The sequence below is a fragment of the Argiope bruennichi genome, chromosome 3 (assembly GCF_947563725.1).
Source record: "Argiope bruennichi chromosome 3, qqArgBrue1.1, whole genome shotgun sequence".
Classification (NCBI taxonomy): domain Eukaryota; kingdom Metazoa; phylum Arthropoda; class Arachnida; order Araneae; family Araneidae; genus Argiope; species Argiope bruennichi.
Window position 1 is genome coordinate 41,012,508 of NC_079153.1, and position 15,667 is coordinate 41,028,174.

General features: G+C 24.4%; 2 protein-coding genes across 3 annotated transcripts in view; one reads left to right on the top strand and one right to left on the bottom strand.

Moving 5' to 3' along the window:
- The window catches only part of LOC129962710 (ribosomal protein S6 kinase 2 alpha-like), a 29,184-nt gene extending 24,853 nt beyond the window's left edge, over positions 1–4,331 (bottom strand). The window contains exons 1-2 of one of the 2 annotated variants that reach the window (XM_056076642.1): positions 4,179–4,331; positions 1,327–1,374 (exon numbers count right to left, since the gene is read on the bottom strand). In XM_056076642.1, the coding sequence (XP_055932617.1) occupies positions 1,327–1,374; positions 4,179–4,235 (105 nt within the window). In that variant the 5' untranslated portion in view covers positions 4,236–4,331. Of the gene's footprint in view, positions 1–1,326; positions 1,375–3,731; positions 3,880–4,178 lie in introns of those variants that run through there. The other variant, XM_056076643.1, reaches the window with a different exon arrangement.
- A 191-nt stretch (positions 4,332–4,522) lies between these two features.
- LOC129962711 (ADP-ribosylation factor-like protein 3) lies at positions 4,523–15,207 on the top strand. The gene is made up of 6 exons (XM_056076645.1): positions 4,523–4,664; positions 5,627–5,770; positions 8,622–8,738; positions 9,667–9,717; positions 10,594–10,779; positions 14,469–15,207. Exons 1-6 carry the CDS (start codon positions 4,662–4,664, stop codon positions 14,508–14,510), a joined length of 543 nt encoding a protein of 180 aa, XP_055932620.1. The 5' UTR covers positions 4,523–4,661; the 3' UTR covers positions 14,511–15,207.
- Positions 15,208–15,667: the final 460 nt, after the last annotated feature.

The window sequence follows — 15,667 nt, forward strand, 5'->3', positions numbered from 1 at the left end:
TTTAAAAAAAAAAAAAAAAAAAAAAACCAAAATTAAACACTATTCCATTCACAGATGCTTTCAAAAAAAGTACAGGATTCTTCAAAAACATTTATGCAGTAAATAATTTACTTTACAAAATTATAATATTTAAGACATACTAGAATGAAACTAGGCTAATTTGAGTGATTTTAATAGGAATTCATCAGAAGTTCAAATTATTTTTCATGAACTGTTTTTGTTCATTAAATAGAACTTACAAGTTTATATATAATACATTTAATTTTTTCAAAAAATTATCTTTTAAACAGGTTTGAATATTTATCAGTGGTTTGAACTGAATTAACAGTTTATTTTGATATTACACAATTGTATACAGAATACTGTATACTTGATTTTTTTTATTAAAAGTACATTTTGCAATTAACAGTTAAAATGTCATTAATGTTTATAATTTATTTATTAAATTGCCTTTCTATCTATTATATATTAAACCTGTTCAATAATAAAAATAAATCTTTAAATCTACAAACATTTATAAACATTACATTTTTTAAAAAATATTAAATAATTTGAATGTTTGATAAAAAAAAAAGTATTGCAAGCACTTTTAAATTATGAAAGAAAATTTTATATTTCTCTATTATAAAAAAATCCTCCCTTTTATACAAATAATGAATTTATCCTATGAAATCATGCAGACTATTTCTAAATATTAATTTTATTTGAAATTAAAATTATTCATCACATTTAATGTTCAAATGTTTTTCAGATACTTTATAAATTTAACACATATAGACGTATGTGAATCTTCATGTGATAAACGTGCCAACAGGAAAATATTACGATACATAATATCATGTACATATACATATTGTGTTTTATCACATATAGTATATATTTAATGTTAGAACAAAGATTAGAACAAATGGTTAGAAAGCAGTTTTAAATTTAGTGTTAATACTTTATACACATTTTTGTTTTGCGATGAATGTTTAAAATAATGAATATATAATTCCATATTTATATTAAAAAAATTACTGGATTATTAATTTACAGAAATATTCTTCAGACCCAGACTATAATCCGAAAAATCAGAAATAAAGTTTATGAATTACAATACAATATTTGTAAAAAATCAAAACAAGTATTTCAGTAAATATTTAAAATTCCAAAATCTGTGTTTTAATTTTCAAAATAAAAATTAAAAAGTTTTTTTAAAGGTCATTTTACAATAACAGAAATTTACATTTTAAATTGCATTTATCAAAAATAAATAAATAAAATGTATATAATGCCATATAAAATACACAAACTTCCACAGTAGAAAATTTTTAATACGCTTACATCACCATAGCCATTTTGTTCGTCAACAACCATATCTTCTAAAGCACACTAGAAGTAAAGAAATAAATTTTTAGAAGAAAACTGCAATTTGCAATATTACATATTTATAATTTGCATCAAAAAAGAAAAGATAAATTTATGAAATAAACCCAATAATCTTGAAAAGTTCCAATTTTTAATCGAAAATAAAGAATTTAATCCATGTTGTTATACAAATATGCAAATGTGTCATGAAAATTATAAATTTAAGTTTCAGAACATTTTCTTAATCATTTTTCTTTTAGACTACAAACTAACTACAATTGTTCAAATACAACAAAATAAAATTATAAAAATATAATCATTAGGTTACAAAGAAAGGAAAAAGTGCGCAAAACTGAAAAGAAACAAATGTAGAATTTATATGTTATGAAGATGTAATAAACACTGTTACATTTTATTTAGATTCTGTACTCAACAGTTTTTAAAGTAAAATGAAAAAAAATAAAAAAAAATGAAGATAATTTATATACAGCCGATGGTTCAGAATAAGTATTTTGTTATGCCCAAAGCAAAATTTTCATTCCTACTAAATTTGTAACAATTTGACAGCCCTCCCTTCAAAAAAAAAAAAAAAAAAAAAGCATTTAAAGGCAGATAAAGCAACAGCAATTTTTGAAACATTTGAATTACAGGTGAGAAGGAAAATGGATGTTTTGTACATATAAAAATGTACATTTCTTTCAAAATATAGACTATTCTTCAGTTCTGACAAACCAATGGTTGACCTTCAACTTCAGACAAGGGTTATCAGAAGGTGATGTACAATCTCAGAACAAGTCACTAAGGAGATAAGAGATTGCAACAAATATCATTTGTCATTTACTAATTTATTAAAATAGATTCGTGTGACATCTCACAATGCTTAGATTCTTACCCATTTTCTTAGAAATATCAAGAATTAAAAATATTTCCTTTCTATTTTAAAAATAACCATCCATTCAATGCTTACACCTGTTGCGATACGGAATTCAGATAATAATCTTCAAAATATGTCAGTTTTTTTAAAATTTTTCATTAAAATAGTTAATATTTTTTTTGTAAAGTTATACTATTTAATATATTGATAATGTTAAATTAGAAGTCTCTAAACAATATTTACAAATTCCTGTCTTTTTTATATAATCAGTTATAATATTTATCTTATATTATTAAATTAATTTGTCTATAGAAGTATTATTAGTTTGTTCTATATATGCACTGCTCAGTTATAGGTATACGAACCTTTTCCATAATTTCCTCTCCTAAATTCTAGAATTTAGACAGCAGGTGATCAAATGCATATCATTCAAAGGCAAGCAAAAATATTTTATTAAAAGTGAATGCAGTAAACTATTAATCATATATCAATATTACTATGGATTGTAATTATAATTACAAACTGCTGAATATTAAATCCACTTACAACTTCATTAAAGGAAAATATCTTAGGTAAAAAAATAAGAATGAAACCTTGGATAAGAAAAACTTTATATTACACTCTGTTGTAGAAGATGATATAGTTAGTATTTGTATAAAAATAAATCTAAATATAGTGTACATTAAAAGTAAAATGTTATTCATTTTATGAATAAAAAGAAGATAAATAAATGTCAACAAAATTTGGATAGCTATTAGCAGATTTGAAACGATTAAACAAATCACCATTAATAGTAATATTTAACTCATGTTACATTATATAACATTTAATAAACTTGAAAAGTAAAATTGAATTTGACTGAAGAAAGCAACAACAGAAATATATTGTAAATAAATTTTGTAAAATCTTTGTGCAATTGATTTATGAGTTTTATTATGAAAGTGTAAATTTTAATAAAGAGTTATACATCAAAAAAAATACATAACAGCAGATGAAAAATGTACTGTTTTCTTTGTGCTTCTTTATATAAATTTTTCACTTAAATATCAAAATATTTTTGTAAAAGAGGTGAATATAATTTAAAGAAATAATTCTAAAATGCAATGAATAGCCCTCAAAAGTTCATAAATCAAATTTAATACTCAATAATACTTAAGTAGGTGAAGAATGTTTTTGAATGAATGATATTATAAAATTCAACTTTTATAACAAGTAAAGCTCTGCAGATTTATTTTATTCACCAAAAGGGAGTTTAATTTTAACTGAATTGTGACAGACTTTTAAAATATAAATATGAAATTCATAAATAATTGTAGCAAAAACTAAAAATACAGTGATTCTGAAAGTAATATAAGAGCCATATAGGATTTTCTTTCTAAAAACTCTTGCTTTTTTTTCCACATGGAAAGATGTAAAAGGGGAGGAAAACTCTACCAATTTGAAATATCTCACCTCAAAAACACTATTACGTTTAGGAAAATAAATTCACACATTTAAAGTCACTTACAGCAACTGAGGCAGACGAAAAATTCGACTGATAACTTTTCTAATTTCAAGTAGACTAACTTTTTTCCTGTTATAAAAAATACGTGAAAATAAACTTCAAAGGATGTTGAATATTACACTTTCAAATTTCAATAACGAAAAATATTCATCTTCTTACTACCAATGAAAAGTTATAGATAAACATTCTTTTTTTAATTTTCAAACAGGAGGTAATATCACTAATTACAGAATTTAACAGGTATTTAATAACGTAAACAATCGCACATTTGATTTCAAGATCAAATTATTCGGAAAAAAAATAGTGACAACAAGGTCAATTAATTAATGCGATTTCAATATTCCGGGAAAGAAAAGTAAAAACTATTACTGTGAAAATATTTCATGTTTGACAGAAACCGGAAGTTTTGCACTTAAATTTAACAATGCTTTGTTTTTGTGTAAAACTTACTTGGGTTGTTTTAGCAACGTTGACTTTGAAAGGATCACCTAAATGAGCTAATGGCATCTTGTTTAAGAATTATAAAAATTTTACACATTTATGAATTTGGAAAATAAGAAAATGCTTCATTTTGCCTCATTCTTTAAATGCACACCACACGAAAGTACGTCATTTCCGAGTGTAGAATTGCCAGTTTTGTAATATTTATTTTACAACAAATTTCAGTTGAGCTAATTCCTATATTTCTCTGTTTTTAAAACATTAAATGCCTTTATTTCTTGGAAAAATATATAATAGTCACAGAAATTATTCTTAAACTCAATAAATATTTTTCTTAATTATGAACATTGAAATCAAATAAATTATGTTGCTATCGATGCGGCATCGCTTAAGAAGTTTTGGTTTGATTTGCTTGCTTGTGTTTACGGCAGTAAGCAGACAATTTCTGTAATTAACGAGAAAGCTTTTGGATTCATCCCTTTATTTTTCAATATGGTTAGTATATTTGATTTTCCCAGAATAAAAAACATATACTGTGCAGAGACATAGTGCAATCTATTTCAGATATTCAAAACTTTCTGTTGTTGATTTCAAACAGTTGAATTCATATCATTGGTAAAATTGTGCTTATACCATGATAAAAGTTATTTCACGTTATATGACATACAATTATTTGATGATTGGGTATAAATATGATAGAATTTATATAGATATTCCTTGTTTAGTGTACACTAAATATAAGCAAGCCATTTTGTTTATATGAAATAAAGTTTAATTATATATCTTTAAAAAAAACCTGTAGCAAGGAAAAAAAATGTTTTAATATTGTTAAAAAAAAAAGATTTTTGACATTTAGGGCTTTTTATTGAGTTGATACTTTTTAATTATTATATTTATAATAATTTTTTATGAAATATCAAAATATTGAATAATTGAAAAAAAAAGTATCATTCTGATTATCAAAGATGGCTTAATTCTGTTTGTATGATTAGAAATTATTTTGATTTTGTTTATAAAAATAGAATGCATTTATTTTATATTATTTAATGTATAATAATTTTTTCTCAATTTTTAAAGATTCTTTTCCCTTATTTAATTAAGTATCTTTATTAATTAGTAGCAGTTAATCCAAAAATTATCCTCCTTTCTAAATAACATGCACAAACTTCATATTCATACTGCACACTGTTTCAAAGGAATCTTGTGAGATACTTTATGTAATAGGTGACTTAATGCTAAGCAGGATCTTTTTAATCATTTATCACAATAGTTATATTTTACTTGGATACAAAGTAATGGTGGGCTTTTTCAGTTTCTTGGCATTATTTATTTTAAAGATAATAATAATAATAATCTTATAATAATATGATTTTCGTATAGTTTGTATTTCTAAAAAACTGTTTTTGATGTTATATTAAATTGTAATTTTATAATTATTTTTTTTTATATATAATCAGGGATTACTTTCTCTGCTGCGGAAATTAAAATCTGCTCCAGACCGAGAATTGCGAATCTTACTTTTGGGGTTGGATAATGCTGGAAAGACTACAATCTTGAAAAAATTAGCTTCTGAAGATGTGACACATATTACTCCTACTCAAGTAATTATTTCAGAGTGTCAATTTAACTGCTTTAAGCCACCAACTGCTTTAAGCTACTTGCTTATAATGATTTATTAACATTTTTATATAAAAATTTTTTTATTATAAGGATGAAAAATAAATTTGCAACTTTACTTTGATCATATTTTAATACAAAAAATTTATATTTTTTTGATTAGATTCTAATTAAATAAAAAGAAATCTGAAAAATTAAAAGAAATCTGAAATTTTTTAATACATTTGCTCTTTTGTAAAATAAATTCAGAAACAAGATGATTATCATTTCCCGTGTTCTTCTTTCATTTTAAATTATTATATAAGTAACTTAAAATTGCATAGTTTTGTTTTAATTTTTGAAAGTATTTGGGATATTTTTAAAATCATTTATTTTATGATTAATATTTGTGTGTGTACATGAAATAGAGAGAAAGAAATTTGATGTATTTATGTCCTTAAAATTATTTTCTAATCATGTAATTCATGCTTCAATTTAATGTTACCTTTCAAATTGTTTGGCTTTCCCAAGAATCAGTTTTGAATGTCTTTCTATATTCTCTTTTTTTTCTGCTTTCATTGTGTCTAAATGTTTAAAATTAAACATTTTCTAATCATTTAAATTCTAACTATAAAAAAACTTTTTAATTTCAGAGTTATTTAGGTATCTGGCTTTCCTATGCTTTCACTTTCTAGTATGACTTTAACTAACTTCCAAGAATTCGTTAACAATATAAGTGAAACATCACATGGTGAAAGTGAATGTTATCTCAATTAAATTTTGGTAAAATATCTATTTGAAATCATCTAAGATTTGGATGTATTCCTAAGCCTTATATTTTCTGATTTCTATCTTATTGTAATCAGTGTGACAGTTCATTTCCTGATTCTAAAGAAAAAGAAACCTGTATTTTAAACAGAATTGATTTTCCACTCGTTTACCATTTTTATTATACTCCCACATGTACACATATTTTTTTTATTAAGTCGTAAAAGAAAATAACTATTCAGATGAAGGTTATTAGGCCTCTTAGGCCAAATTTTGGGTCAGCAATAAAAGTATTTCATTTCATTACAAGATGCTCTATAATATTGTTGTGATATTCTGAATGTCAATATTGATCATATTATTGGCATTCAGAATATCTTGCAAAATTGTGAAAATTCAGTACAATATATGGTGCTAATATAGTTATTACATTCTTCATAAATTACTTTTTTATTTCCAGAAATTAAAAAAAAAAAAAAGGATTTAAACTTTTGTATTTGAATAAAAATAAGTCATGAAAATGGGTTGATTAATTCTTTTTCAATCTTGATAATCAAATTTTTCTGCTTCAGATTTAAAATAATTACTAACCAAATGCAATATATATATATATATATATATATATATATATATTATAAAAAGATTGGTATTTTTTATAGTAAATTTTTATCTTGACTGTCAACAATGAATGCATGGATCCTAGTGCAAAAAATCTTTTTTATTGACCCTGCGGCATTTGTTATAATATGAACATGTATATCAAACATGGATTCATGCGGCAAAATAATTAGAAACAAAAATTTCTCTTCAATAGCTTAATGATATTGGTCCCATAACTATAATGGAATAAATATTGTATTTTTTTCCCTTTCAAAACATAATTCCATTGCTTATTCATTCTGTAAATATTTTAGTTTTTTGGTATTAACTGTTTTGATTTCATTGACAGTTGATATTATACTTTGAGTATTAAATTCAATATTTAATATTAAAACCATCCAAAAGTTCTTAGGGTTTTAGTTTTTTACTTAATGCACATAAAAATTTATATGCAAAATTCCATTGCTTTATACAGTTCTAAAGTCAACTTCTTGAATATAGATATAAAATCAAAAAATTTATTCATATGGAATTTTTTAAAAATTTTACATGCTATATGATTATATTAGAACAAATTTATAAAAACAAATTGACATAAAAAATATAACTAATAAATTTAGAAGAATCTTGAGTTATATAAAGCTATTTCAAGCTGCAGTACTTAATTGTTATAAACTATGAATTAGAATGCAAAACAAACCCTTTTATCCCCTTTTTTAACCCTTTTTATTATTATTATCAGTATTAAAAAATTTGAATCTTTTATTGAACAACTAATTTTTGGCAAATCAACTAAAAGATGGAAATATCTCCCAAAGAGTTGCTCTAACTAAATTCATACTCTAAGACCTCACACTATTAAAAGGCATGAAGATAAAAAAATTAACGCAACTGTGTGAATCAGTATAAATATTTCAATTTATATGCTCATTTTAATGGGAGAAAATGAAAAGAAATAGGAATTACTTAAAAATATGTTTCATTTATATAAATTATTTTTCTTCATTTGAATTCAAAATGCTCCCCCCCCATTTATTATTTATACAGTACTTTAATTTATTTATAACTTTGTATTCATTTTCTAACAATACAAAGCAATGAAAGGAGCCAACTTTTTTAATGATATTAATGCAGCTGAAATATTCAAAAATGAAGAATTTATTTTTTTTACAAACCATATATTGTTTTAGATTTTTCTTGTTGTGCTAAGGTTTTATGACATCTACTTAATTAATATATGTTAAAATTTCTAGTTGTGATGGCTAATAGTCATTCATACTAATTTAATATCGAATTTAACATTATCTTGATTTTTACAATACCACATGTAACAATGGGCACTCAGATATTAAAGAAATATCTTGTTACCTTTTTATGTTATTATGATATTAATGATTTCATTATGAATTTTCAAAAGCACATTTCAACTTGCGTTTTTGAATCTGATTATATCATAAGTATTTGTAAATCTGTTAATTCTCTTTTTAGGGTTTTAATATTAAAAGTGTTCAGTCAGAAGGTTTCAAACTAAATGTCTGGGACATTGGTGGTCAAAGAAAAATAAGGCCATACTGGAGAAACTACTTTGAAAATACAGATGTCTTAGTAAGTAGAAAGATGTACCAGCTAAATTCTTTTGAGGAGAGTTACAAATATATACTTAAATTAAAGTTATATATATATATATATATATATATATATATATATATATATATTGTACCAAGAGATTGAAAATTTATTTTTATTCTCAAAAAAATAAATAAAGTTTGAAGACTTAAAAGGATTTTCTTTTAACCTTTTATTTCTTTCAATCAGAAAAACGCATAAACTTTACTTAATTAATTAAATAAAATATTGACAAAACTAAAGAACCACTACCCCACTTCCAACTATTAATGAAGTTTCAATAATTTTTATTTCATATGAAAACTTATGATCGCTAGATGAATTATTAATGTCCGTCTGTATCTCAGTGCCCTCCATTTTTAATAATATACTGTAAATTCCTATCTGTAATAACTCAACCGGTTTCATTAATTTCATTCTCCATTTAATTTTGCTACTTTGCAAGCATATATTGTCAAACAGAATGTTTTCTGCGCCTATTATCCAAATATAATTTAAAATAGTAATTTCTTTTGCTGTGATTAAAAATAGTTCTTCAGATTTGGTTGACATGATTTAACAAATGCTATTAATATAATAAATGAATAATTAGTCGTCAAAGGAAGCTTTTTGTAATTAGAAAAAAATGTAAATTCAGTTTTTTTTTTTTTTTTTTTCCATTGAAAATACAATTTCATATAGTAGAGAATGACCAAACATTTTTGAATGAATTTTTTTTATCCAATAATCAAAGAGTTACAAAAAGAGAAAAAAAAAAGTAACAGAAAGATAAATTTGTAAAGTACTTCATTTAAGAGTTGATTTTTTTTTTTGACAAATTTATTTTAAAATATAAAATATGATGTACACTTGTTTTTTTTATATTTTTGTTTTTTAGATTGATTTAAATTATAAATTGTTTTTACAGATTTATGTTATTGATAGTGCTGACAGGAAACGATTTGAAGAAACTGGTGTTGTAAGTTAGATGCCTTTTATGCATTATTTAAAAACTTAAAAACCATAAATTAAAAAAATCATACATTAACCATACTATAAATTAAAAAAATTATTGAATGAATCATCAATTCTTTGTTTATTTGGTTTTAGTATTCCTTATTTTTCATGCGTAAGGGAAAAATGCAAAAAAAAAGCTTTTTAAATTTTATTTTTAAATACGTTTAAATAAAACATGTCTTTAAAACCTCTAATCTATTTTAGATTTTTAAATGAAATATTATGAAATTTATTTTTATACTTAAGTATTTAAACTTAGGTTTTAGTACATTTTAATCAAATGCAATAATTTTTTTGATGATTATATTGATTAAAATTTCTGTAATGCAATTTGGTTGATCATTATGGGGGGAGGGCACAAAATTCTCTTTATATGTATAAAAAAATCAAAACTAATAAGAATATAAATAAAATAATTTATGATAGATATTTCTTGATTAATTGTTTATTATCTATTTCATTCTTACCATTGCCATATTAATACAAACACATTTTTGTTATTTTATCAGATTTTTTTTAATGAAGAAAGTTAAAATACTATTTTATTTTTAATGAACTATCATGAAAAATAAAGCATTCAATAGTTTTGAGCTTTTAAAATTAATACTTAAAGCTAAATTTCTATTCTGTTTCCTTTACCCCAGTTCTGTTTAATACCCCAGTGTTGTAATATGATATTTTATCAATATCTGGAAAATAAGAACTAATATATATTAATGAAATATAATATTCAGTATTTTTAGTTAATTTATGATTAATACCTCATACTGCTTATACAGTTATTTCTTATATGTATACACATTTTAATTTTATGTCCTAAAATACATGCATTTTAAAGGAATTAGCTGAATTATTAGCTGAAGAAAAATTAGCTGGAGTACCTTTGCTTGTTTTTGCCAACAAGCAGGATCTCTTCAATGCTGCACCTGCTAGTGAATTGGCTGATGGTTTGAATTTGCCTGCTATACGGGATCGTTCTTGGCAGATCCAAGCTTGTTCTGCTTTAACTGGAGAAGCCTTAAAGGTAATTTTTGGCTCTAATAATTTTAAATTAATATTTATTCTTGTTTCTAATTTTTGTAATACTACTTAACATTGTCATATAATATTTGAATAACTTCACTTAGATCATCTTAATAAATTCTTTAATACTTTTCTAATTGATTTTTTTCTGTTCAGTACTTTCTTTTCAGTAATCTCAATTTATTGGTTCATTATTTAAAACATTTTTTTTATTTCTTAAATACATTATCTTTCGATATAATATTTTAGCAAGATTTATTTGAAATGTGATTCATATCATTAGACTGATTACATATGTTTCTTAAACACACTTCAGTTGTTCAATTTTCATCCATAATGTCAGGGATATCTCTCTCATTGTGAATAGAGGTTAGATACTGCTTTTGTCATATTTTCCAACTGCATCTGACTTTGTCTTTTGATTAAGCTGGAGACCTTCATTTATCATTTTATATCATCGTTTAGGAGAATATTCATGCTTTATACAAATAATAAAGTACCTTGTGATTTTTCTGTTTCTTAAGAATTTTTATCTACTGATTGATTTAACAAAGAAGTGTTTAGTGACAGAAATTTAACTGTCAACCTTTGATGTCTGAACAATTTCCAAATCTTTTGATTGTCCTGATAAAAGAGGCTATAGATATCATGCTTTCAGTAGCATTTCATATTTTCTGGGCATCTTTGCTGCTTAAGATAATGTTTGTGTGTGTGGAGAAGGGGGAGAGATTGACTGCTTTTGATTTCAGTTATATTTGTTATGCATTTCTGGATATTCATTCTTCCTTTAGCAATGTATTTTGAAGCTTCAAATTTAAATTTAGATTTAATTAGCATCATTTTAGTAGCCTTTGGCATCATCTGCTGTTTAATTCTGTAAAACTATCAAAATCAATTAGAAATCATCACTGTCTTTTTTATCTAACATATAATTGCATGTTATTTTATATTGTGCTATAAGCAAGTAAGGTTAAATCAATATATTGTATTTATGTCCTCATACCTTTTTGGGTTTTATTTAGATTCCTTAAAAGTAGGTTGAGTAAGAAAGTTGAAATTCATAATGACATTACCAAAAAATATGATAATATGAATAAGTTTTCCCTTCTTGGCTTTTAATAGCAATAGAAATACCAGCAATTTAATAACTCTGTATATAAAATAGTAATATACCTGATACAGAAATTGCTCTTATTACATATTGCTGAATGACAACACTCAAATATAAACAATCTATATGAAAGTTTATATTGTTCCATTAAGCATTTTTTTGACTGCATTTTTAATTCAACATTTTGCAAAATAATAGAGCTGTAAATTATTATAAGAAAATCTCTGTAGAGGATTTACTATGTCTGCAACACTCCATAAATAAAATAAAAAAAAATCAAGAAATAGGTGTCACAATGAATGTTTAATTGAGTTAAAAATTAGACTTAACTGTCGTTGGATGGGGAAGTATGATTTACATATGGAAATTGATGATCTTAATGAAATTTTAAAGGAAGATGCATTGCCTATTAATCATTTAACAGTATAAAAAGTAAATAATCTGGATGAACAAGCTAGTGATCAGAAGCGGTAAATTTGATGAAAGAATGAAAATGTTTATTTTACTTTTGCAAATTAAGTGTAAAAATATTTCTTAAAATTGACAATATCAAGGAAAATAATTTGATATTTTAGGTATATTATTAAAAAATGGCATGATTCAGCAGTAAAGTTATTGCCTCAAAAATAATTAGTGTTCTCAATGTGTTTTTTTTTAATTCTAATTACAGCAACATTTTTTTTAAAGTTTCATCTTGTATTGCATGTATAGATTATCAGAAATTACTGGTTTAATGTGTATAAATTTTCTATATTTAAGACTAAAATTATTAATATGAACTTCTAAATACATTTATAGATTTTTAAATAATAATTTGCTTTATGTGAATGGTATCTGAAAAAGAATAAACTAATATTTATTTTGATTTTTTTTTTCCAAAACATAAAACTATCTATTAAATATAGTAATGCCATAGAAACCAAGTTAAAAGGAGATCACTTACCTACTAGTGCTTGTCTATACTCTATCCTCAGCTATCATCCTTTTCTTTTGATGAATATAAAATATGTTTCTTCATCTGCATGTAAATTTTCTACTCATCTCATATATGATAATGATACTAGTTACATTTTTTCATTTTTTTAAAATATCACACTAAAGGCAACCTTTCCATTTTTTTCATTGTTTCTTGTTTATTGCTCCCTTAATGACATGAGCATGGGAACACATTTTTCTGAGTTAGCATTATATCTAACTAGGAGCTGCTGTGTTTAGCAATTTCAGATACATTCTGTCAATTTTCTATTTTGTTTATTATCACTTGCTTGATTTTTAAGATAGCATCTTTTTCGACATGTTTGTACTTTGGCTGATACATATTGCAACATCTTTGCAAATAGTGATAGGAAGAGGAAGGGGGGGAGGACAAACAAAATGGGGAAAGAAGCTTAAACATTTTATGAATGTACAATCATTACTCTATGCGACTTCTTTTGATTACCTGACATCCTTTAGTACATTTTATTACCATGTTAGTTCCATGAGAGAGTTTGTTTACTGATCTATACAAAAAAAGGCATTAACTCTGTGAATCTGGCTGGTATTAAAAATTCCAGCATCTCAAACCCCAAAGTAACACAGTAAAGTAAAACCCAAAGTAACATAAACCCAAACATAGGGACTCATAGGGTTAAAATAGAATTTACAACATGTTCCAATCAAATAAAGATTGCACAATGTGTTGCATATTGAAGATTGCACATTTTTGTGCATACAATGCATTGTTGTATGTTGTAAACTGTTGTATGACAACAATGTATTGTATTTCAAATTGCTTGACATGAAATAGATTGACACTAGAGTGTTACATTTGTGATCAAGGAACTTACAGAAACATTTATCATTATGCAAACAATACTTTTGTATTTTTTTCAAATATTTTTTATCTGTTAGTTATTACAAAGAAGTTATAATCATTTGCAAACAATACAATTGCTTTGTCACTGAAACTTTTGTAAGAAACAATTGCAAAGATTTAAAACATAGAAATGAGTAATATTATTTACAAAAAAAGATGATGATAAAAACATTTTTTAGAATCTATTTCCTGAAATGTGCAATGATGCTATGTTGGTCTAGTGATTAGGTCTTGGTGTCGGAGCTGGAGTGCTCTAGGATCAAAATCTGATTAGACTAAAGATGTATTATGTATGTAGATGTGGAACATATTAAATCTGATATCATGAGGCAAACACTCTCCCGCTGGTGTGATGCAGAAGTTTGGTGAAGGGGGTACCAGTATAACTGCCATTCTAATCATTTGATTTGAGTAACTGCAAGAATATCTGACAAAATTATGAGGTCCATCCTCAAATAGCCCTAATGTTGTTTTTAAATATGACATTATTATAAAACTGAGCTAAACAAAAATATGTAGTTCACTTTTTTTTTTTTTTTTTTTTTTTTTCAGTTTCACTATCCTCTTGGTTGTTTTTTAGTATATCCTTTTCATGTGTTCATGTTTCCTGTGATGATATCAGTTGATGATACTATGATATGTTTATATGTTTGTTATTTGTTTCTTGACACAATTGTTCATTAATTAATCATCTATTGTTATGTATATTTTTATTTTCTAGGATGGCTTGGATTGGGTGTGCAAGAACATCAAAAAGAAATAATCATGTATTGATACATGTTTGTTTTTCAAAATAAACTAGTCATCACCAATGAGCTACATTGATGAACATGAATAACACAAATAGCTTTCACTTTATTTTAAGTCTGTGATAGGCTGGTAGCTCCATGAACACCGTCCGCACTTTGCAGCTTCTGATGTGCACTGCCATTGAGTACCAGACTTTATTTCCTGTTTTGTACACACCAGCCATATTACTGTCTGTCATATGTTTTTGACAAATGCTTATACAATTTATTATTTGACAAATATAAATATAAATGCTATTCTTGTATATCCAATTGTTAAAATGTAGATGATTAAATAGTCATATCACTGTCCATTTTTTAAAAGTAGAGGAAAAATATTTTTTTTTAAACATTTGTGTCATTTCTGTGTCTGATTTTCTGTTTTAGTGAAATTAGTATCATTTATAAACAAGATACGTTTTTTAAATTATAATCATTGTCAGTTTAATATGAATGGAAAATTTAAATCAATGTGATACAAAAACTCTTTTCTTTTTTTTATCCTATAAGATATTTATTTCTTAGTAAAGGAAATTTAATGTGATAAAATAATTTGATTTAGCATATTTCAGTTTGTAAAAGTCTTTCATATATACCATTTTATGAAGTTACTTAAGAGAGAAAACTTCATGATATATATATTTTTCTTTTCATTTTTGAAAAAATAAATTTCTTTGTTGTACTTAAAATTTTATAAATATGAAAGACTTTTACAAACTAAGAATTTCAGATTTATTTAATACTCGTAGCAAGATTTATTTGTTTTTATTTTCTTAATTTTGAGCTAATGGGTTTGGTACTTAAACATCACTTATGTTTTGTATTATGATTTAATTTTTTTTACCTTTTTAAATTTTACATTTGTTATTTTTTAAAATTTAATTTAAGTTTTAAAAATTCTACTAAAGTTTGATCAAAGAAACTAATAAAGATCACATTTTAAACTTGTTGTTTTCACTTTTACATGAAAACTTTAGAATCAATTTGATCAGCATTTATATATTAATATACTAAATGAATAAAAAGGTGTGATTAAAGTAAGTTTTGTGTTTAATTATTTTAAACCTTAAAAGTATTTTTTATGCACATTATATAGGATATTTTAATGCTACTTATATTCTTTGATTTAAAA

Bases quoted from the DNA above. Each gene is read 5' to 3' on its own strand.
- LOC129962711 (XM_056076645.1), top strand. The intron at 8,739-9,666 runs GTAAGTAGAAAG...TTGTTTTTACAG, and splicing joins TTGAAAATACAGATGTCTTA to ATTTATGTTATTGATAGTGC. The intron at 10,780-14,468 runs GTAATTTTTGGC...TTTATTTTCTAG, and splicing joins TAACTGGAGAAGCCTTAAAG to GATGGCTTGGATTGGGTGTG.